This window comes from Schistocerca nitens, chromosome 1 (genome assembly GCF_023898315.1).
Source record: "Schistocerca nitens isolate TAMUIC-IGC-003100 chromosome 1, iqSchNite1.1, whole genome shotgun sequence".
NCBI lineage: Eukaryota > Metazoa > Arthropoda > Insecta > Orthoptera > Acrididae > Schistocerca > Schistocerca nitens.
In genome coordinates, this window is record NC_064614.1 from 1,011,807,957 (window position 1) to 1,011,828,731 (window position 20,775).

General features: G+C 38.1%; 1 protein-coding gene across 4 annotated transcripts in view; it reads left to right on the forward strand.

Annotated features, from left to right (window-relative positions):
* LOC126195693 (diacylglycerol lipase-beta-like) overlaps positions 1-20,775 on the forward strand; it is a 903,756-nt gene that overhangs the window by 868,802 nt on the left and 14,179 nt on the right. For all 4 annotated transcript variants that reach the window (XM_049934332.1, XM_049934324.1, XM_049934338.1 and 1 more), the window contains one exon: positions 12,986-13,098. In XM_049934332.1, the coding sequence (XP_049790289.1) occupies positions 12,986-13,098 (113 nt within the window). The remainder of the gene's footprint in view (positions 1-12,985; positions 13,099-20,775) is intronic.

Below are 20,775 nucleotides of genomic sequence, written 5' to 3' on the forward strand. Positions count from 1 at the left end.
TATGAAACATATGTTACATCAAAATAGATTAATGAAACATGTTGTTATGTGAAAGTGGTATACATAGAAATATACATTATAAAATAATATTTGTACATATTGAAGGTACAAATCCAAATATGTATTTTTAGTGAGAATCAGTACAAAATGGTTATAAGAACAACATAGCATAGTGGTAAAATAATATGCAAAGTCTCTGTTTTGTTAAGGATAAGATAAGGATCAGGGAGGGGTAGGGACTATGATATTATTCGTCTAAAATGCAATACATATAGCCTTGGGGAAGAAGTACACCAGCACAATGAAATATAATAAATGTATACAATGCCTGCTTTACACTTATACATATTTCTGTTACTTCTCAGTGCAGCATAATCATTAAAGCAGCATATAACTGAAACTCAGGTAATGTACATCTCATTATTTATGAAGTGTGTGAGGGATGAAAAGTTAAACATGAATGACACATGAACATATCGTACGTACTTTCACTAAATGCAGCAGTGCAAGGTGTACAGTAATAATGACTATAATACACAACTTTCTAATCACTGATGTACAATCCAAGGTGATCCATATGCCTGTAAATATTGTTACAGCACTTCAGAATATAAAACATGACAATACACCAAGTAATAGAGATGTACATGTTAGAAATCAAATGATATGTCAAACAATTACTGAAGTAAGAGGCACCACGTACAAAAGCAACTTGTATACCCAGTTTAGTACAATATGGTAGTTGATATGTGCTCTAGCTAAATTAAAGTTAATAAAAATGAATATAAAATATAGCCATGATTAAGTTATTAATAAAATATAAACCATGTAAGTACAGCATTATTCACAATATAATTAAACTAAGTAGTGTATATATTATTCAGATTGCTACCATTATGGACATAAAGTAAACCATAATTATCTGTAAAACAAAGTTTTGGTCCAGCATATCATACGGATAATATAATAGTATCTATTTCTCTCTGATCCCTATCTTATTCTTGACAAAACTAAGAATTTGTAAATTAAATTATCCTCATGCTATGTCATGCTTTTAACTATTTTATACTCATTCTTATTTAAATACAAACTTGGATTTGTACCTTGAATTTGTATAAATATTGTTTTATAATGTATAATTCTGTATATACCACTTTGGCATTGTAAAATATGTTTCATTAATGTATTTCGGTGTAATATATGTTTCATAAAATCTGTTTTTGTACACAAGATTAACTTCCATTTAAGCGTGTAATATACAAAGATGTACATTATCAATAGTCATATATGTTATCTTTGACTGTATCTTCATTAGAAATAAGAACAACTGATTTCAACTGTAGTCTGTATGTAGAAGTCTTCTGATTTACACATGAGATGACATGGTCATACACTTGTAGAATGATGTTTTCATTCATAGATTGTAATGTAGATGAAGTATTTCATAAATGGCTTCACATATGAAATGTGTTTTCGATTGTATACCCCAACACATACAACATATTGCATAGTGCTTATGTACAAACAAGACAGCTTCTATAGAATTTAAACACAATTGAGTGATGTTTAATGGTTTTCCATGGTGTATATATTTAATGTAGTACACCATATTCTGTATTCTTTTGTAGGTGCTTGAAAATGACTTAGTCTTGAAATTGGCCAATCACACAATGAATAAAGGATATTTGTACAGTGTACTATTGACAGTATTTCATTTCACAATATTTATTATATTTCATTTTAGTACATCTCACAATTAATAGAAAAAGAAAAACACCTTTACTATGTTAACTACAAAGACCAAAACAGTGCCTGATTATCTCATCAGGAATTACAACCTAATGAACGTATGTTTTAAATCATTCACAAATTATATTTTGCTGAACATATTTTTAAATCAAATTATATTGAACTAGGAAACATAATGGGGCATTCAGCGCACAAGGGAATCAAGTTACAGTAAGAGAATTTTGAGAAAAATAAACATGAAGTCTTTTCTGGATAATTAATTACAGGAAAAAGTTTATGCAGTTTTAAAAAGTTTAAATGACAAAATACATTTTATATAATGTATTCTCATACTGAGTAAGGGTAAATTTAAGTATGTTACATGCTACCTTGAATAGAAAAGTAAAATTTTGAATTTGATTCTTTTGTGTACTGAATGGTATTGCACTTGTATCTTCCTCTTGATTCTACTCTACAAGTTTCATTAAGAAAACAGTACTGGTAATGAAAACACATTTTTTGAATATATAATTTTAATTTTATTCCCGGTGTCTGCTTGTAAGCAATGTTTCCAGCAGGAAGTCATGCAATTCAGATTTGAATAAAAAATATTCACTTTCATCTCCTTGCTCTTGCAAAGCTGAGGAAGCTCTTGTGGCAGTGTCACACAGGAGATTCTTGCAAAATGGTGATTCAAGTTGGTATATATAGCAGTAAGTCTGTGTGTACTTTTTCTTCACTGTTGTTACTGGTATACTTGTTACTGAATACAATAGGACCCTGCTGGATGTTATAAAAAGTATGTCATGGAATGGGTGGGTTTCTTTCTTAAGACAATTTCATTAAATGGCACATCAGTTCTGAATCTGCTTAAACATCAAGGTTAAAGAAAGTTCTATTTCAGAATGTTACCACCTCATAGTCAGCCATTTGAAGCCATAACCACCAACCATTTATTTCTGTTCATTACTGAGTTCTCCAAGCTTCCAATAGATAATAAGTCTGAGAATTTCATTTCAATGACCTCAGATCTGGGGGACATTTCCTTTGCTTTTCCAACAATATCGATACAATCCTTTAGTGTGTAAATCACAAAATTTTCCTACTGGCTTTCTCCACTAAACCAAAGACACTATCATTAAGTAAGTAAGAGTTTTCTGATACCAAGAATTTGTGATCAATGGTTGAGACTTCACACTGGGATCTTGATATAACTTCGTAAGAGACAATGACATTTTAAAGTCTGTTTTGCCCAGCACAACTGTTTGAATATATGATTATTTTATTACATGTAGAGGCTACACACCCTAAATCTTTCTCCAGTCCATCAAAAATATTTCAAGCTAAAATCTTTTGGATTTCCAGAACCAATTATTCTGACACCTGATAATCAGGCCTGACTGAACAAGTCCCCTAAAGTACACATTTTGCCAACTGTAATCACTGCAGTAACAGAAGGAATGAAATATGTTTCCTCTCTCTTCTTATTTGAGTTAATTGTGACATTGCAACATGCAGTATCCTGGTGCATCAGGGGCGGTGGGAGGGGGGGGGGGAGGGGTTCATTAACAGGAAGGCTTTTAGTTGGAACTCTTACAGCTTCCTTGTAGTATACTCTTGCCCACAGTTTCACTGCCATTGCATAAGTCTCCTCTTCCATTTCTCAGGATGTTGAGAGTGTCTTCTTACTCTGCTCTGTGCATTCTGTCCGATCTTGACTGCAGACATTATTGTCAGCTACTGCAGAAGTTCCACCCCTCAGCAGCTGTGTCATCTCCTGCATTAAAAGAAAAATGTGTTAGTGTAACAATTACTGTAAAGGTACCATAAAATATTGTTCTCATAATGATCAGTCTACTTTGATTAGAGCTCACATGTCAATAAAAGAAACCATTCAGACTTTGGCAGTGGATATGTTCCCATTGTGCTCTGAACAAAAGGCTACTTCCTCCTATGCTCAATAGTGATGCCAATCATACAGCACTTATGTACAATATCTGGACATAAATCTTTTATGCTCTGAAAGCTACTTCATCAGTAAGTCTTAAAAGTGGAATAAGTCCAAAATAACAAAAAATAGATTTGATTCCCTTGTACTCTGAATGTCTTTCATGTGGATATTACCATTGAAATAATGAGGAATGGACTGCAGTGTGATGTTCTGTATTTTGTTTTCATTTTTGGTGTCATAATTCATCATATCTGAGTGTTACAGTAAACAACATTAAAAACTGTAACAGTTTCATATATCGCCTATACATTATTGGTTACAATAAAACTAGAAACTTCATTTGGAATTGGCTGGCTGTGGCACAGAGACTAGCAGGAGTTGAAAGATATGGAAAAGCAATAACAATAAGACATGGTTAGAAAAGTCATATAAGCCAAATTGTGGCAGATATTCAGGAAATACTATTGATCAGCTGACTTAAGATCACCTGACCTCATCAGCTTCAGTGCCCCATGACTGTGGGCAATGTGTGTAGGACACTGAAAGAGACCATATACAGTCTGTCAGTAAAGGCAATAAAATGCAAATGAGGGCATAAACAGATTAAAAAAAAAAAAAAAGAGGCAAGAAGATCCTTCAGTCTGCAGCAGGTCTCTGTAAATGAATGTTCAGAATGACCAATCTGACAGTCACTCATCCACATAAGTCAGTGTTCAGCCACCCCCCTTTCCTTATCAAAGATGAAATACTGGTTCCAGCTAAGAGAGTGGGCTGTAGCAGTCCAAAGCACCTTTTAAAATTTCTATTTAGTCACATTGCATTCAATGTATTCAAAAGAATCAATAAGCATGTTAAGATTAACTCACACAGGCAAGTAACTGGCTGACAAATACAGCTTGGAGAGACTTATTCATGGCATAAAGCACAAAGTGAGCATTCCCACATGTAAATCTTTAGCTACTAGTTTTCCAGTTCAGGCTCCATGACGTTTCCCAAACCTCTGCCATCACCTAAGGTAACAAAGAGACCTCAATAATAATAATAATAATAATAATAATAATAATAATAATTTCTACTAGGCTTTGAGCAGTCTGGTATTGTGTGCAGCACCGTCTCTGCTACGATCTTTTTTTTCTGTTGTGGTACTAATCCTTGTCCTTCTACTGTCCAGTTACTTCAAGAAGACAAAAAGCTGCATAGTTCTTCACTCGTAGAAATGTTTTTGAGGACTGCTGCATGAAGAGAATTTAGAAATTGTGGGACAAATCTGACATTGTTGCTGTTTTCATTAGTCAAACCGTATATGAAATTTTTTTATTACAAATATTAGTTTGAAGCTTAACAAATATCTAGAACATGTGGGACATTTGCCATTGTATATCACTGATGCATCATTCATTAGTTGGTTTTTAGCAAATGTGTATCAGCCTGCACCTTAAAGCCACTGGAGGACAACTTTTGCATTTGTAATTACTAGAACATTCACTTGGAGCAAAAGGAAAGTAAGAGTTTAACATCCTGTCAGCTACTTGGTATACAGCCAGAACAGTATCTGCTCTACTCTCAAAGTTTCCAGTGTCCACTCACCGAGCGAGGTGGCGCAGTGGTTAGACACTGGACTCGCATTCGGGAGGACGACGGTTCAATCCCGCGTCCGGCCATCCTGATTTGGGTTTTCCGTGATTTCCCTAAATCACTCCAGGCAAATGCCGGGATGGTTCCTCTGAAAGGGCACGGCCGACTTCCTTCCCCATCCTTCCCTAATCCGATGAGACCGATGACCATGCTGTCTGGTCTCCTTCCCCAAAACCAACCAACCAACCAACCAGTGTCCACTCTATGTCGTTTGAGTTAAGAAAATCAAAATACAGATCTATAGGAAGAAACTGGACCCCTTCCCACACTGCTCTATAAGCAAAAAGTGCTGAAGCTTTGTTGAGGCCAAATTTGAGAGCGAATATAAATTTGATGTGTTTAATCAGACTGGGAGGAGTTTCCCAAATAAAATGAAAGGTCCTTTAATATTAGTAACAAAAAGTGTGAAAGACTGATTGTTTTGTCCCCCGATGTGTTATGCCTGGCAGAATATCATTTGCATATTGAATGGATACGTGTAGAGAAACACAAGTTTAGCTCATTTTCTCAAGAGCTTAAAAGAAAAGACAAGTACCAGTTCGTAGAAGAGAAAATAGTCCTCAGGAATCAGAAATGAGCTCTGTATACTGTCTTTGACACATTCCATTCACTGCCTGTTGCCCGTAGAAATTATGGGTGCCTTGTGATCTCCCTAATAGTCAGTGCTCAAAGAATTTCTGAGTGCAGATTTGCTGTTTGTTACACCACGATGCATTATTTCTGACCAGTGACAGGTTGAAGTCAGTTGTTCACTTTTTTAGTACTTTGGAGAGCCACTAGATGGGTGATCCTGCTTCCGCAAAGTGCTACGTGTCTTGAAAAGCATACCACAGGTGTGATCAGCTCCAATACATTTGTTGTTGCAGTGTTCTTCCTTAGTTGTCTTGATTGCAAAAGTTTTTCATGAAATGGGGGACAATTGACTGATGGGGGGGGAATTCTAGGTCTGCTTGAAGAATCTGGTTCCGAAATTGACAATGATAGTTTTGAAATCAATGACAGTATTTCTGAAACAGATGCTGATTTGCTTTTCTCCTTCATCTTTTAAGCAGGAGCCACACAAAGAAGATGAAAAGGTTTACAGCTTCTGGGGGACTCCTGCACTCATTATGACCTAACTAGAATGTGTTAAAATCACCAGCAGGTTTCATGACATCATCTCTAAGCTTGCCATCTCTGTATGCTCACGAACTCGACTCATGAGTCACAGCTGTCGCCTATTTAATGAAAACTAATCACTTGAGTCTGTTATCAGGTACAAGAGGCGCCTACCAGAAAGGCATAGAAAGGTGAGCAAGTATAACTGTGGACTCATGGCATTGCTGTAACATAAGCAGCCATTACGTGTAACAATATCAGTACTATAACTGATTAGTTATCAGTGAATATTGTTCTTGCATACATTTACTAGCTGACAAGCCTGGTATTGCTCCACTTTGGCAGGCAGTGTATTACAATCTGGCACAAGAGTCTTATTTGAATATTCTGTTCCACTATTGTCCACAGTGCATTATTACAACCTTGTGCTACAGTTGGACAGCAAGAATAGTCCATTCATTTGAATTAAAGTCAGAGGTGATCTACCTCACATAGTGTGGGCTTTATGATCCTGTTTTATGTTACTTTCCCTAATTTTGAGTACAGCCACAGCCTGCCTTTAAAGTATGCTTGTCTACACACATCAGTGTATTTCTGTAAAGTTTTTCATGCATACTTTAATATTGAACCATTTCAGATAGCCCATTGCTCCCATTCATTCCTACTGAATGTTGCAGTACTAGGAATCCACTACACAGGATAATGTATATTTGGCTTTTCCAACCCATGTGCAGAGACACTATATTGTGGGGCACAAAGTTATGGAGTGTGCTGTAATTTTTCTCTAGCCAGAGATCTCTATTGCATATGTTTATAATAAGATACATTTTACTTTTGACCTAAGCTGTAATAATTTATAATCATAACATTTTTGTTATCCTTTTCATTTGAGTGGATCTAATAAATGTCAGTATCCAGGTATTTTTAGTGTCTCGAGGAATGCTGATTGTGTAGCTCAGATAATAATTCAAAAGGCAAGGTGCATAGCATCCATTAGTTGTTAAATTAGTCAAAGAAAATTTTATTAGAAATAACCTTCACAAAGTATGTGAAACTAAGACAATACATTAAAAATGTGAGTGCATACTGCTGAATAGGGGACTTACAGCAAACACAAAGTGAGGTAGCATAATGGTTATCACACTGGACTTGCATTTGGGAGAATGACAGTTCATCCACATTTGACCATACAGATTTAGGTTTCTACGATTTCTGTGAATTGTTCCAGACAAATACCGAGATGATTCATTTGAAAGTGCACAACCTATTTCCTTCGCATCCCCTCTAATGACCTCAATGTTGATGAGACATTACACCCTAATTTTCCTTCCTACCTTGTCATACACTGATGTTATGGGTGTCTCGCAACCTTAAAATGGCTGTGTTCAATATGTGAACTTTTTTCTGACACTGTCAGTTTTTACCCCTCTTACTTTTAATCTGTGCTTCATAATTAATGATTTTAGGAGAAGTTATTTCAATAAACATGTTTCAAACAATTGAAGAACTTTTTTCCACCACCAGTCTTCTGATTGGCATGATGCAAGCAGCTGGTGCTTCCTCTCCTGTGCCAGTCTCTTCATTTCAGAGTACACATACCACCAACATCCTTGATCACTTTCTGGGTCTACTCAAATTTCTGTATACCCATACAATTTTTGCCCTCTGTGATTCCCTCTAGTTCCATGGAAGTTATTTCTTTTCTGTGCATGTGTTGGCTAGTATACTGAGACCAGAATTGAAAGCTATTTTTGATATGTGTATTTTTAATGGAGTATGTATCCACCCCCCCCCCCCCCCCCCATGAACCATGGACCTTGCCGTCGGTGGGGAGGCTTGCGTGCCTCAGCGATACAGATGGACGTACCGTAGGTGCAACCATAACGGAGGGGTATCTGTTGAGAGGCCAGACAAACATGTGGTTCCTGAAGAGGGGCAGCAGCCTTTTCAGTAGTTGCATGGGCAACAGTCTGGATGATTGACTGATCTGGCCCCGTAACACTAACCAAAACGGCCTTCCTGTGCTGGTACTGCGAACGACTGAAAGCAAGGGGAAACTACAGCTGTAATTTTTCCCGAGGGCATGCAGCTTTACTGTATGATTAAATGATGATGGCGTCCTCTTGGGTAAAATATTCCAGAGGTAAAATAGTCCCCCATTCATATCTCTGGGTGGGGACTACTCAGGAGGACATCGTTATCAGGAGAAAGAAAACTGACGTTCTACGGATCGGAGCGTGGAATGTCAGATCCCTTAATCAGGCAGGTAGGTTAGAAAATTTAAAAAGGGAAATGGATAGGTTAAAGTTAGATATAGTGGGAATTAGTGAAGTTCGGTGGCAGGAGGAACAAGACTTTTGGTCAGGTGAATACAGGGTTATAAATACAAAATCAAATAGGGGTAATGCAGGAGTAGGTTTAATAATGAATAAAAAAATAGGAGTGCGGGTAAGCTACTACAAACAGCATAGTGAACGCATTATTGTGGCCAAGATAGACATGAAGCCCATGCCTACTACAGTAGTACAAGTTTATATGCCAACTAGCCCTGCAGATGATGAAGAAATTGATGAAATGTATGATGAGATAAAAGAAATTATTCAGGTAGTGAAGGGAGACGAAAAGTTCATAGTAATGGGTGACTCGAATTCGAGAGTAGGAAAAGGGAGAGAAGGAAACATAGTAGTAGAATACAGATTGGGGGTAAGAAATGAAAGAGGATGCCGACTGGTAGAATTTTGCACAGAGCATAAATTAATCATAGCTAGCACTTGGTTCAAGAATCATGAAAGAAGGTTGTATACATGGAACAACCCTGGAGATACTAAAAGGTATCAGATAGATTATATAATTGTAAGACAGAGATTTAGGAACCAGGTTTAAAATTGTAAGACATTTCCAGGGGCAGATGTGGACTCTGAACACAATCTATTGGTTATGAACTGTAGATTAAAGCTGAAGAAACTGCAAAAAGGTGGGAATTTAAGGAGATGGGACCTGGATAAACTGAAAGAACCTGAGGTTGTACAGAGTTTCAGGGAGAGCATAAGGGAACAATTGACAGGAACAGGGGAAAGAAATACAGTAGAAGAAGAATGGGTAGCTTTGAGGGATGAAGTAGTGAAGGCAGCAGACAATCAAGTAGGTAAAAAGACGTGGGCTGGTAGAAATCCTTGGGTAACAGAAGAAATATTGAATTTCATTGATGAAAGGAGAAAATATAAAAATGCAGTAAATGAAGCAGGCAAAAAGGAATACAAACGTCTCAAAAATGAGATCGACAGGAAGTGCAAAACTGCTAAGCAGGGATGGCTAGAGGATGTAGAGGATGTAGAGGCCTGTCTCACTAGGGGTAAGATAGTTACTGCCTACAGAAAAATTAAAGAGACCTTTGGAGAAAAGAGAACCACTTGTATGAATAGCAATAGCTCAGATGGCAACCCAGTTCTAAGCAAAGAAGGGAAGGCAGAAAGGTGGAAGGAGTATATAGAGGGCCTATACAAGGGCAATGTACTCTAGGACAATATTATGGAAATGGAAGAGGATGTAGATGAAGATGAAATGCGCGATATGATACTGCGTGAAGAGTTTGACAGAGCACTGAAAGACCTGAGTCGAAACAAGGCCCCGGGAGTAGACAACATTCCATTAGAACTACTGATGGCCTTGGGAGAGGCAGTCATGACAAAACTCTACCATCTGGTGAGCAAGATGTATGAGACGGGCAAAATACCCTCAGACTTCAAGAAGAATATATTAATTCCAATCCCAAAGAAAGCAGGTGTTGACCGATGTGAAAATTACTGAACTATCAGTTTAATAAGTCACAGCTGCAAAATACTAACACGAATTCTTTACAGATGAATGGGAAAACTGGTAGAAGAGGACCTCGGGGAAGATCAGTTTAGATTCCGTAGAAATATTGGAACACAGAGGCAATACTGACCCTACAACTTATCTTAGAAAATAGATTAAGGAAAGGCAAACCTACATTTCTAGCATTTGTAGACTTAGAGAAAGCTTTTGACAATGTTGACTGGAATACTCTCTTTCAAATTCTAAAGGTGTCAGGGGTAAAATACAGGGAGCGAAAGGCTATTTACAATTTGTACAGAAAGCAGATGGCAGTTATAAGAGTCGAGGGGCGTGAAAGGGAAGCAGTGGTTGGGAAGGGAGTGAGACAGGGTTGTAGCCTCTCCCCGATGTTATTCAATCTGTATATTGAGCAAGCAGTAAAGGAAACGAAAGAAAAATTTGGAGTAGGTATTAAAATACATGGAGAAGAAATAAAAACTTGGAGGTTCGTCAATGACATTGTAATTCTGTCAGAGACAGCAAAGGACTTGGAAGAGCAGCTGAACAGAATGGACAGTGTCGTGAAAGGAGGATATAAGATGAACATCAACAAAAGCAAAACAAGGAAAATGCAATGTAGGCGAATTAAATTGGGTGATGCTGAGGGAATTAGATTAGGAAATGAGACACTTAAAGTAGAGAAAGTGTTTTGCTATTTGGGGAGCAAAATAACTGATGATGGTCGAAGTAGAGAGGATATAAAATGTAGACTGGCAATGGCAAGGAAAGCGTTTCTGAAGAAGAGAAATATGTTATCATTGAGTATAGTTTTAAGTGTCAGGAAGATTTTTCTGAAAGTATTTGTATGGAGTGTAGCCATGTATGGAAGTGAAACATGGACGATAAATAGTTTGGACAAGAAGAGAATAGAAGCTTTTGAAATGTGGTGCTACAGAAGAATGCTGAAGATTAGATGGGTAGATCATGTAACTAATGTGGAGGTATTGAATAGAATAGGGGAGAAGAGAAGTTTGTGGCACAACTTGACAAGAAGAAGGGACCGGTTGGTAGGACATGTTCTGAGGCATCAAGGGGTCACAAATTTAGCATTGGAGGGCAGTGTGGAGGGTAAAAATCGTAGAGGGAGACCAGGAGATGAATACACTAAGCAGATTCAGAAGGATGTAGGTTCAATGGTTCAAATGGCTCTGAGCACTATGCGACTTAACTTCTGAGGTCATCAGTCGCCTAGAACTTAGAACTAATTAAACCTAACTAACCTAAGGACATCACTCACATCCATGCCCGAGGCAGGATTCGAACCTGCGACCGTAGCTGTCACGCGGTTCCAGACTGAAGCGCCTTTAACCGCACGGCCACACCGGCCGGCAAGGATGTAGGTTGCAGTAAGTACTGGGAGATGAAGAAGGTTGCACAGGATAGAGTAGCATGGAGAGCTGCATCAAACCAGTCTCAGGACTGAAGAGATGAGGAAGCTTGCACAGGATAGAGTAGCATGGAGAACTGCATCAAACCAGTCTCAGGACTGAAGACCACAACAACAACATGTATCCACAACAAAGAATCGGTAATAAAGTAAGAAACAATCTTCCGTCAGGAATAAATGGAAAGAAAGTAAGCTTGGTGTTCATTATGGAATGTAAATTGGTCATGGAAAACTCTGTGGATAAAAACTAAGTAATTTGTTGACTGGTTGCTCAGGGATTGCACTGTAAAAGTACTGCCTTGTCACTCATTAAGTGCAACAAGTAGCTTCCATCAAGGGTTTTTTCTCCATTTTCTGCTATGCATTTCTTTTTCTTTTCAAAAGCATAGTACGAGTAAAATACAGTAGCTATTATCATATTGGGGATATGGAAACTGAAAAATGAAACCATTCCATTCTGCAAAAAATATTGAAAGTGATATATATCAAACTGAATTATTACCACAACCATATGGTTTTCTCTTGATCAGCCTCTAATGCAGTTGAAACAACAGACACCTGAGAATTGGTGAACATTTGTTTGTGACATCTTTCTTGCCTAACTTGCTCCACCTCATATAGCAGCCCACACTGCACTGTGTGCTGTCACCATACAACAGCATTACTCAGTCTCATTGTAGAAGTAATGGTTATTCTTCATGTTCTGCTGTCCCTGTCAACACATATCATTACAGTGAATATCATACTGTGTGTGGATGGGTTCATAAAAATCCTCCTTGAAACTCATTTTCTGCTGATATGGGGTCTCACATTGGATACAAGACTGATAATAACAGTAAGAAAATTAGATTTTACATTAAATCTGTTTCATTCTGTGTAAAATGCAATGGAAAACTGAAAATTGTGTAAATATCTTAGACTTTAAAACTGTACTAGTTAACAACTGTTTTAATGACACAAAGAAATGGTGTGAGAAGATGAAGTACTGAAAATATGTAAATGTACTGCCTAAAAATAATTAAAAGAAACAAAAAAAAAGATGAAAGGATAACAATTAGAAAGAAGTTAAAAAAGGTGAACTAGTAACAAACAACACAAAGATGACACCAGTGCAGACAGAAGTAAGTTACAATAAAACTTGACAAGCAATGTATAGTGATTATTTACCTTCTTTCCTTTCATCTAGTCTCATTAATTTTTTGCTTTATCTGCTATTAATCACATGCTAATTTTTGCAGATTACATTTTATCTGTCACATTTTGTTCTCAAATATGTGAACTTCTTAGGTAGGAAACAAGATAAATTATTTTATTTTATGAATATTTTACAGGAATCTGCCGTTTTTGAGAGGGATTTTACTGTTAGACGATTCTCCCGCACACAGCTGTACATGCCAGGACGAATTCTCCATATTACTCACAGAAAGAAAACAAAAACTGAAAGGTAACACCGAAAGAGAAATATTTTGGTTTTAGTATTAGAATAGAAAATTAAGAAATGGACTTCGTTATTGATTCAGTGATCAACTGTAAAGTGGATTTGAAGCAGTTCTCCACTCCTGTCACTTTTCAGTTATTCTTTTCATTTCAGCACAAGTGCAGTATCCTACAGGATTTAAAATTTGCCTTGTATACTCATGTCTCAGCTTGCTGCTGAACTCCTTCCCCTCCATCATCCATTCAACTACAGTTTTCAGTTAAAGCTCAAGCCATAATATGTGCCCCCAACCATTTTATGTTTATAAATAATTATATTCATTATCATGTAAAATACAGGAAAGCAGGCACTTGTCTATAGCTTAAATGTGTGAGGCTGCAGGTGTGAGTGTTTGGGTGTCTGTACAGTTGTGTGTATTAATGTGAATGTGTGCACTGTTGCTAGTGTAAGTACAAGACCTCAAAAGCTAGTGTAAATGTTGTATTCTGGTGAGTGTTTCTATGTGCCACACATCAGTCAGCTATAGGTGAGTGCTTGCCTTTTCATTATTTTATGTATTATTCATCTACATCTACATCATACTCCGCAAGCCACGTAATGGTGTGTGGTCGAGGGTACTTTTGGTACCACTATCTGATCCTTCCAACCCTGTTCCACTAACAAATAGTGCATGGGAAGAATGACTGTTGGTAAGCTTCTGTACTGGCTCTAATTTCTCGAATTTTCTCCTTGTAATCAATATGTGAGATGTATGTGGGGGGGGGGGGGGGGGGGGGGGGAGTAATATGTTGTCTGACTCCTCCTGAAAAGTGCTATCCTGAAATTTCAATATCAAATCTCTCCATGATTCATGATGCCTCTCTTGCAATGTCTGCCAGTGGAGTTTGTTTAGCATCTCCGTAACGCTCTCTCACCAGCTAAACGATCCTGTGATGAAATGTGCCACTCTTCATTGGATCTTCTCTCTCTCTCCTCTATCAGTCCTACCTGATAGGTATTCCAGATAGATGAGTTACATTTCCAAGATTCTTCCGATGAATCTCGGTCTGGTATCTGCTTTTCTCACTATCTGTTTTATGTGGTCAGTCCACTTAAGGTGGCTCTGGATTGTTACACCTAGATATTTTATGGAAGACGCTGTCTCCAGCTGTTTGTCATCAATAGTGTAGCTGTACAGTAGTGGATTTCTTTTAATATGTATGCGCAATATGTTACATTCATTTACGTACAGGGTCAACTCCAGAGTCTGCACCATTCATCAATTCTTTGCAGGTCATTCTGCAAATTCTTACTATCTTCTGGTGTTGCTCCTTTGGTATAAACAACTGCATCAACCGTGAATAGCCTTAAAGAGCGTCCAACACTTTATACTAGATCATTTATATATATTGTGACCAGCAACAGTCCTATCACACTTCCCTGTGGTACTTTGGATATTACCTTTACATTTGTCGATTTAGTTCCATTAAGAGCGATGTGTTGAGTTCTGTCTGCAAGAAAATCTTGAATCCAATTGCAGGTCTGCTCCAATGCCCCATAAGCTTGTAGTTTTTTCATTAAATGGCCATGTGGGATGGTGCCAAATGCCTTACTGAAATCAAGGAACATGGCATCAACCTGAGCAACGTTGTCCACTGTGCTGTGGATCTCATGGAGGAACAGAGTGAACTGAGTTTCACAGGACCTCTGTTTGCAGAATCCATGTTGATTTTTAAAGAGGAGATGTTCATTTTCCATGAACATCATAATTCTTGATCATAAAACATGTTCCATAATTCTACAACAAACTGACGTCAACGATATAGGTCTATAATTGTGTGCATCTGTCTTATGGCCTTTCTTAAAAATGGGAATGACCTGTGCTTTTTTCCAGTCATTAGGTACCTTCTGTTGCTCAAATGATCTATGATAAATTACTACAGAAATTTCTGGTGTTTATTATATATGCATTATTAGGCTCTTTCTGCCTCATTGATTCACTGCAAGGTGTCTTCATTCTCTATTCAGTCAATCTGTTTGATTTTGAACAGACTCGTGAAGTAACACATTTCAAAGGCTTCTAATTATTTACTTTATTTCTTTCCCATTCTTATGTACTGCTTCATACAAAGCTGTACTCCAAACATAACTTTTCATGAATCTTTTTCTGGTCATTGGGTTCATGTTTTTGGATTTTACCAGTTGCTTCTGTTTATAATTAGCCCTTTTATCTTCAGCATGAACCATGGACCTTGCCGTTGGTGGGGAGGCTTGCGTGCCTCAGCGATACAGATGGCCGTACCGTACGTGCAACCACAACGGAGGGGTATCTGTTGAGAGGCCAGACAAACATGTGGTTCCTGAAGAGGGGCAGCAGCCTTTTCAGTAGTTGCAGGGGCAACAGTCTGGATGATTGACTGATCTGGCCCTGTAACACTAACCAAAACGGCCTTGCTGTGCTGGTACTGCGAACGGCTGAAAGCAAGGGGAAACTACAGCCGTAATTTTTCCCGAGGACATGCAGCTTTACTGTATGATTAAATGATGATGGCGTCCTCTTGGGTAAAATATTCCGGAGGTAAAATAGTCCCCCATTCGGATCTCTGGGCGGGGACTACGCAAGAGGACATCATTATCAGGAGAAAGAAAACTGGCGCTCTACGGATCGGAGCGTGGAATGTCAGATCCGTTAATCGGGCAGGTAGGTTAGAAAATTTAAAAAGGGAAATGGATAGGTTAAAATTAGATATAGTGGGAATTAGTGAAGTTCACTGGCAGGAGGAACAAGACTTTTGGTCACGTGATTACAGGGTTATAAATACAAAATGAAATAGGGGTAATGCAGGAGTATGTTTAATAATGAATAAAAAAATAGGAGTGCGGGTTAACTACTACAAACAGCATAGTGAACACATTATTGTGGCCAAGATAGACACAAAGCCCATGCCTACTACAGTAGTACAAGTTTATATGCCAACTAGCTCTGCAGATGAAAAAATTGATGAAATCTATGACGAGATAAAAGAAATTATTCAGGTAGTGAAGGGAGACGAAAAGTTAACAGTCATGGGTGACTGGAATTCGTCAGTAGGAAAAGGGAGAGAAGGAAACATAGTAGGTGAATATGGATTGGGGGGAAGAAATGAAAGAGGAAGCCGCCTTGTAGAATTTTGCACAGAGCATAACTTAATCATAGCTAACACTTGGTTCAAGAATCATAAAAGAAGGTTGTATACCTGGAAAAATCCTGGAGATACTAAAAGGTATCAGATAGATTATATAATTGTAAGACAGAGATTTAGGAACCAGGTTTAAAATTGTAAGACATTTCCAGGGGCAGATGTGGACTCTGAACACAATCTATTGGTTATGAACTGTAGATTAAAGCTGAAGAAACTGCAAAAAGGTGGGAATTTAAGGAGATGGGACCTGGATAAACTGAAAGAACCTGAGGTTGTACAGAGTTTCAGGGAGAGCATAAGGGAACAATTGACAGGAACAGGGGAAAGAAATACAGTAGAAGAAGAATGGGTAGCTTTGAGGGATGAAGTAGTGAAGGCAGCAGACAATCAAGTAGGTAAAAAGACGTGGGCTGGTAGAAATCCTTGGGTAACAGAAGAAATATTGAATTCCATTGATGAAAGGAGAAAATATAAAAATGCAGTAAATGAAGCAGGCAAAAAGGAATACAAACGTCTCAAAAATGAGATCGACAGGAAGTGCAAAACTGCTAAGCAGGGATGGCTAGAGGATGTAGAGGATGTAGAGGCCTGTCTCACTAGGGGTAAGATAGTTACTGCCTACAGAAAAATTAAAGAGACCTTTGGAGAAAAGAGAACCACTTGTATGAATAGCAATAGCTCAGATGGCAACCCAGTTCTAAGCAAAGAAGGGAAGGCAGAAAGGTGGAAGGAGTATATAGAGGGCCTATACAAGGGCAATGTACTCTAGGACAATATTATGGAAATGGAAGAGGATGTAGATGAAGATGAAATGCGAGATATGATACTGCGTGAAGAGTTTGACAGAGCACTGAAAGACCTGAGTCGAAACAAGGCCCCGGGAGTAGACAACATTCCATTAGAACTACTGATGGCATTGGGAGAGCCAGTCATGACAAAACTCTACCATCTGGTGAGCAAGATGTATGAGACGGGCGAAATACCCACAGACTTCAAGAAGAATATAATAATTGCAATCCCAAAGAAAGCAGATGTTGACAGATGTGAAAATTACCGAACTATCAGTTTAATAAGTCACAGCTGCAAAATACTAACGCGAATTCTTTACAGACGAATGGAAAAACTGGTAGAAGAGGACCTCGGGGAAGATCAGTTTGGATTCCGTAGAAATGTTGGAACACGTGAGGCAATACTAACCTTACGACTTATCTTAGAAGAAAGATTAAGAAAAGGCAAACCTACGTTTCTAGCATTTGTAGACTTAGAGAAAGCTTTTGACAACGTTAACTGGAATACTCTCTTTCAAATTCTGAAGGTGGCAGGGGTAAAATACAGGGAGCGAAAGGCTATTTACAATTTGTACAGAAACCAGATGGCAGTTATAAGAGTCGAGGGGCATGAAAGGGAAGGAGTGGTTGGGAAAGGAGTGAGACAGGGTTGTAGCCTCTCCCCGATGTTATTCAATCTGTATATTGAGCAAGCAGTAAAGGAAACAAAAGAAAAATTCAGAGTAGGTATTAAAATTCATGGAGAAGAAGTAAAAACTTTGAGGTTCGCCGATGACATTGCAATTCTGTCAGAGACAGCAAAGGACTTGGAAGAGCAGTTGAACGGAATGGACAGTGTCTTGAAAGGAGGATATAAGATGAACATCAACAAAAGCAAAACGAGGATAATGGAATGTAGTCAAATTAAATCGGGTGATGCTGAGGGGATTAGATTAGGAAATGAGACACTTAAAGTAGTAAAGGAGTTTTGCTATTTAGGGAGTAGAATAACTGATGATGGTCGAAGTAGAGAGGATATAAAATGTAGACTGGCAATGGCAAGGAAATCGTTTCTGAAGAAGAGAAATTTGTTAACATCGAGTATAGATTTAAATGTCAGGAAGTCGTTTCTGAAAGTATTTGTATGGAGTGTAGCCATGTATGGAAGTGAAACATGGACGATAACAAGTTTGGACAAGTAGAGAATAGAAGCTTTCGAAATGTGGTGCTACAGATGAATGCTGAAGTGAAGGTGGGTAGATCACGTAACTAATGAGGAGGTATTGAATAGGATTGGGGAGAAGAGAAGTTTGTGGCACAACTTGACTAGAAGAAGGGATTGGTTGGTAGGACATGTTTTGAGGCATCAAGGGATCACAAATTTAGCATTGGAGGGCAGTGTGGAGGGTAAAAATCGTAGAGGGAGACCAAGAGATCAATACACTAAGCAGATTCAGAAGGATGTAGGTTGCAGTAGGTACTGGGAGATGAGGAAGCTTGCACAGGATAGAGTAGCATGGAGAGCTGCATCAAACCAGTCTCAGGACTGAAGCCCACAACAACAACAACATTTTCAGCAATCATTGCTACTACATCTTTCTTGCATCTTCCTTCTTTATTTGTTCAACATCATAGGTAGCAGAATTCATCTACATCTTCAAAATATTTTTCTCCAAGTCTAACATTTAGCCATCCAGAATGTCCAGCCACTATGTTCATGATTACATTAGTTTTCCTTTTTATTTGTGTGTATACTACAGCCATCAGTCAGCTCATATTCCATTTCATCAAGCATCTGATTGCATTCGTGTTGTTTTTCCCTCCCCCTGACCACTGCTAAGTCATCAGTGAACCGTATCATGACTGATTTTTTTGTCTGTAACAGAAAACTTCCACACTGAGACAGACTTTTACTTCCCTCATTGCCTGTACACTACACACAAATTAAGTATCAGTAGTGATAATGAGCAATCGTACCTGGTCTCTTGTATCAATTCTTTACTAATGTTACTACCAGTCTGCTTTATCAAGAGAATGGAATCTCTTCTACCCCTGTAATAACCTAAGAATGAAAAACATTTTATCTCATTGCACATTATCAATAGTTTCTCCAAATATACAAATATAAATTATGTTTCCTTATTTTTCCTATAAATATGCCCACTGTTATTAGCCACAATGTTAAAATAGCTTCTCAGATGTCCCTACTTTTCCTAAAACTAAATAAACCTCCTTCTAACTTCTGGCAGTTTTCGGCGACTAGAGGAAGCAAAGTGGTGCGGGTGTGCAAGACCCACACGTTCCCTTCATCATTGGCCTTACTTGGAGTTGCTTTGCAGATCTTTTTTTCTGGATAGTCAGCTGCAATGTTCTGCCCAACTTCTTCTCTGAAGATATGATGCTGTTTGGAGGAATTTTCTCTACCCTCAAAATGGTTGCGTGCACTCAAGAGACTTTTAAATCAATCCTACTATACTTCACTTCCACAAACAGATTACCACATAATAGTTCTCACATAAATGAGTCATATTTCGTAACTCCAATGGCTCACGGTCCATCAGAAACTGTTAAGTACTTTTATAATAAATACAGTTCCAAAAATCTCTCAAGATTCTCGTAAGTCCACCATCCACAACTCTAGAGAGTCAGTAAGTGAGTAAGTAAATAAAAGTATGTAAAAATTGTCTTTCTTTTCTTTTACATAATTCAACTGTTCACAAGAATGACTGACATAGCACCATCACAGAGTAAGGCACGCTTGCTCCAAGTGTTGGTCATGTAACTTCTGTGACGAGCAAGGCAACCACTTGCCCATGCCGATTGACCGTCACTGTTGCCGTATTCTCCCAATACCCATCCATCCTGCACACACAGTTTTTGTTTCCTAAACCCTGTACATTATAATGCAAAAGTGATAGATCATTCTCATGTGGACTGAAGTCTGATTGAGACACAAATGAAACACACACACTTGCATCTGGTGTTGCACTGGTGGAAGGTTTTATTGTCCTAAAAAAACATCACTTTTGTCCTGCTGATGTATTGTTTTACTGACCTGGTATTTTGTGGTTGTTTCCCCAAGTATTCATTATTTTTGTCCTTGAGAGGGATAGCCTCTGCAGCACAACATTGCACATTCAGTTTGTTGTTCACTACTTCTTAAATCTGTGTTATAACTAAGTTCTTCCCTAGTCTGTTGAGATGTAAGCCATGGGATGTGTGGAATCTTCTTCCTAAGCAGCTTATGACCACAAATGTAACATTTTCGAGTTTCATGCATATATTTATGATCTGTTTATTGACTGGATCTGGTTATTTGCACTTCTTTATTTACGCATAACCAGATTGGCAAGTCATGTCGGTTGTGAACAGAGAAGACAATCATGTTTGAGCTTCTCAGCTCATGTGGCCTTCTTTTGGGTGAGATCACTAGGTCTTTCATTTCGTTTTTTGCTACATCATTTGTCCCCACTAAGAACATGAAAAAAGTTGTTATTTGTTGTTGCTGTTTTCATGTCATGGTCCATGGAAGTCACTGCCTGAAATTACAATCTGTACAGGTTTTTGATAGAATTTCATCAATCACAATATTTTGTCTGTTTGTACCACTTGGTTTAAAGTGAATAATACTAGTTTTTTCTATCTTTACTTTTAGGTTCTCTCTTTCAATGTGAGCTCTTGCCTTTTCAGTAAAGTTATGTATCTCTTCAACTAGGCTGGGCTCACTGCCAGCATAGCAGACACCAAATGTATTG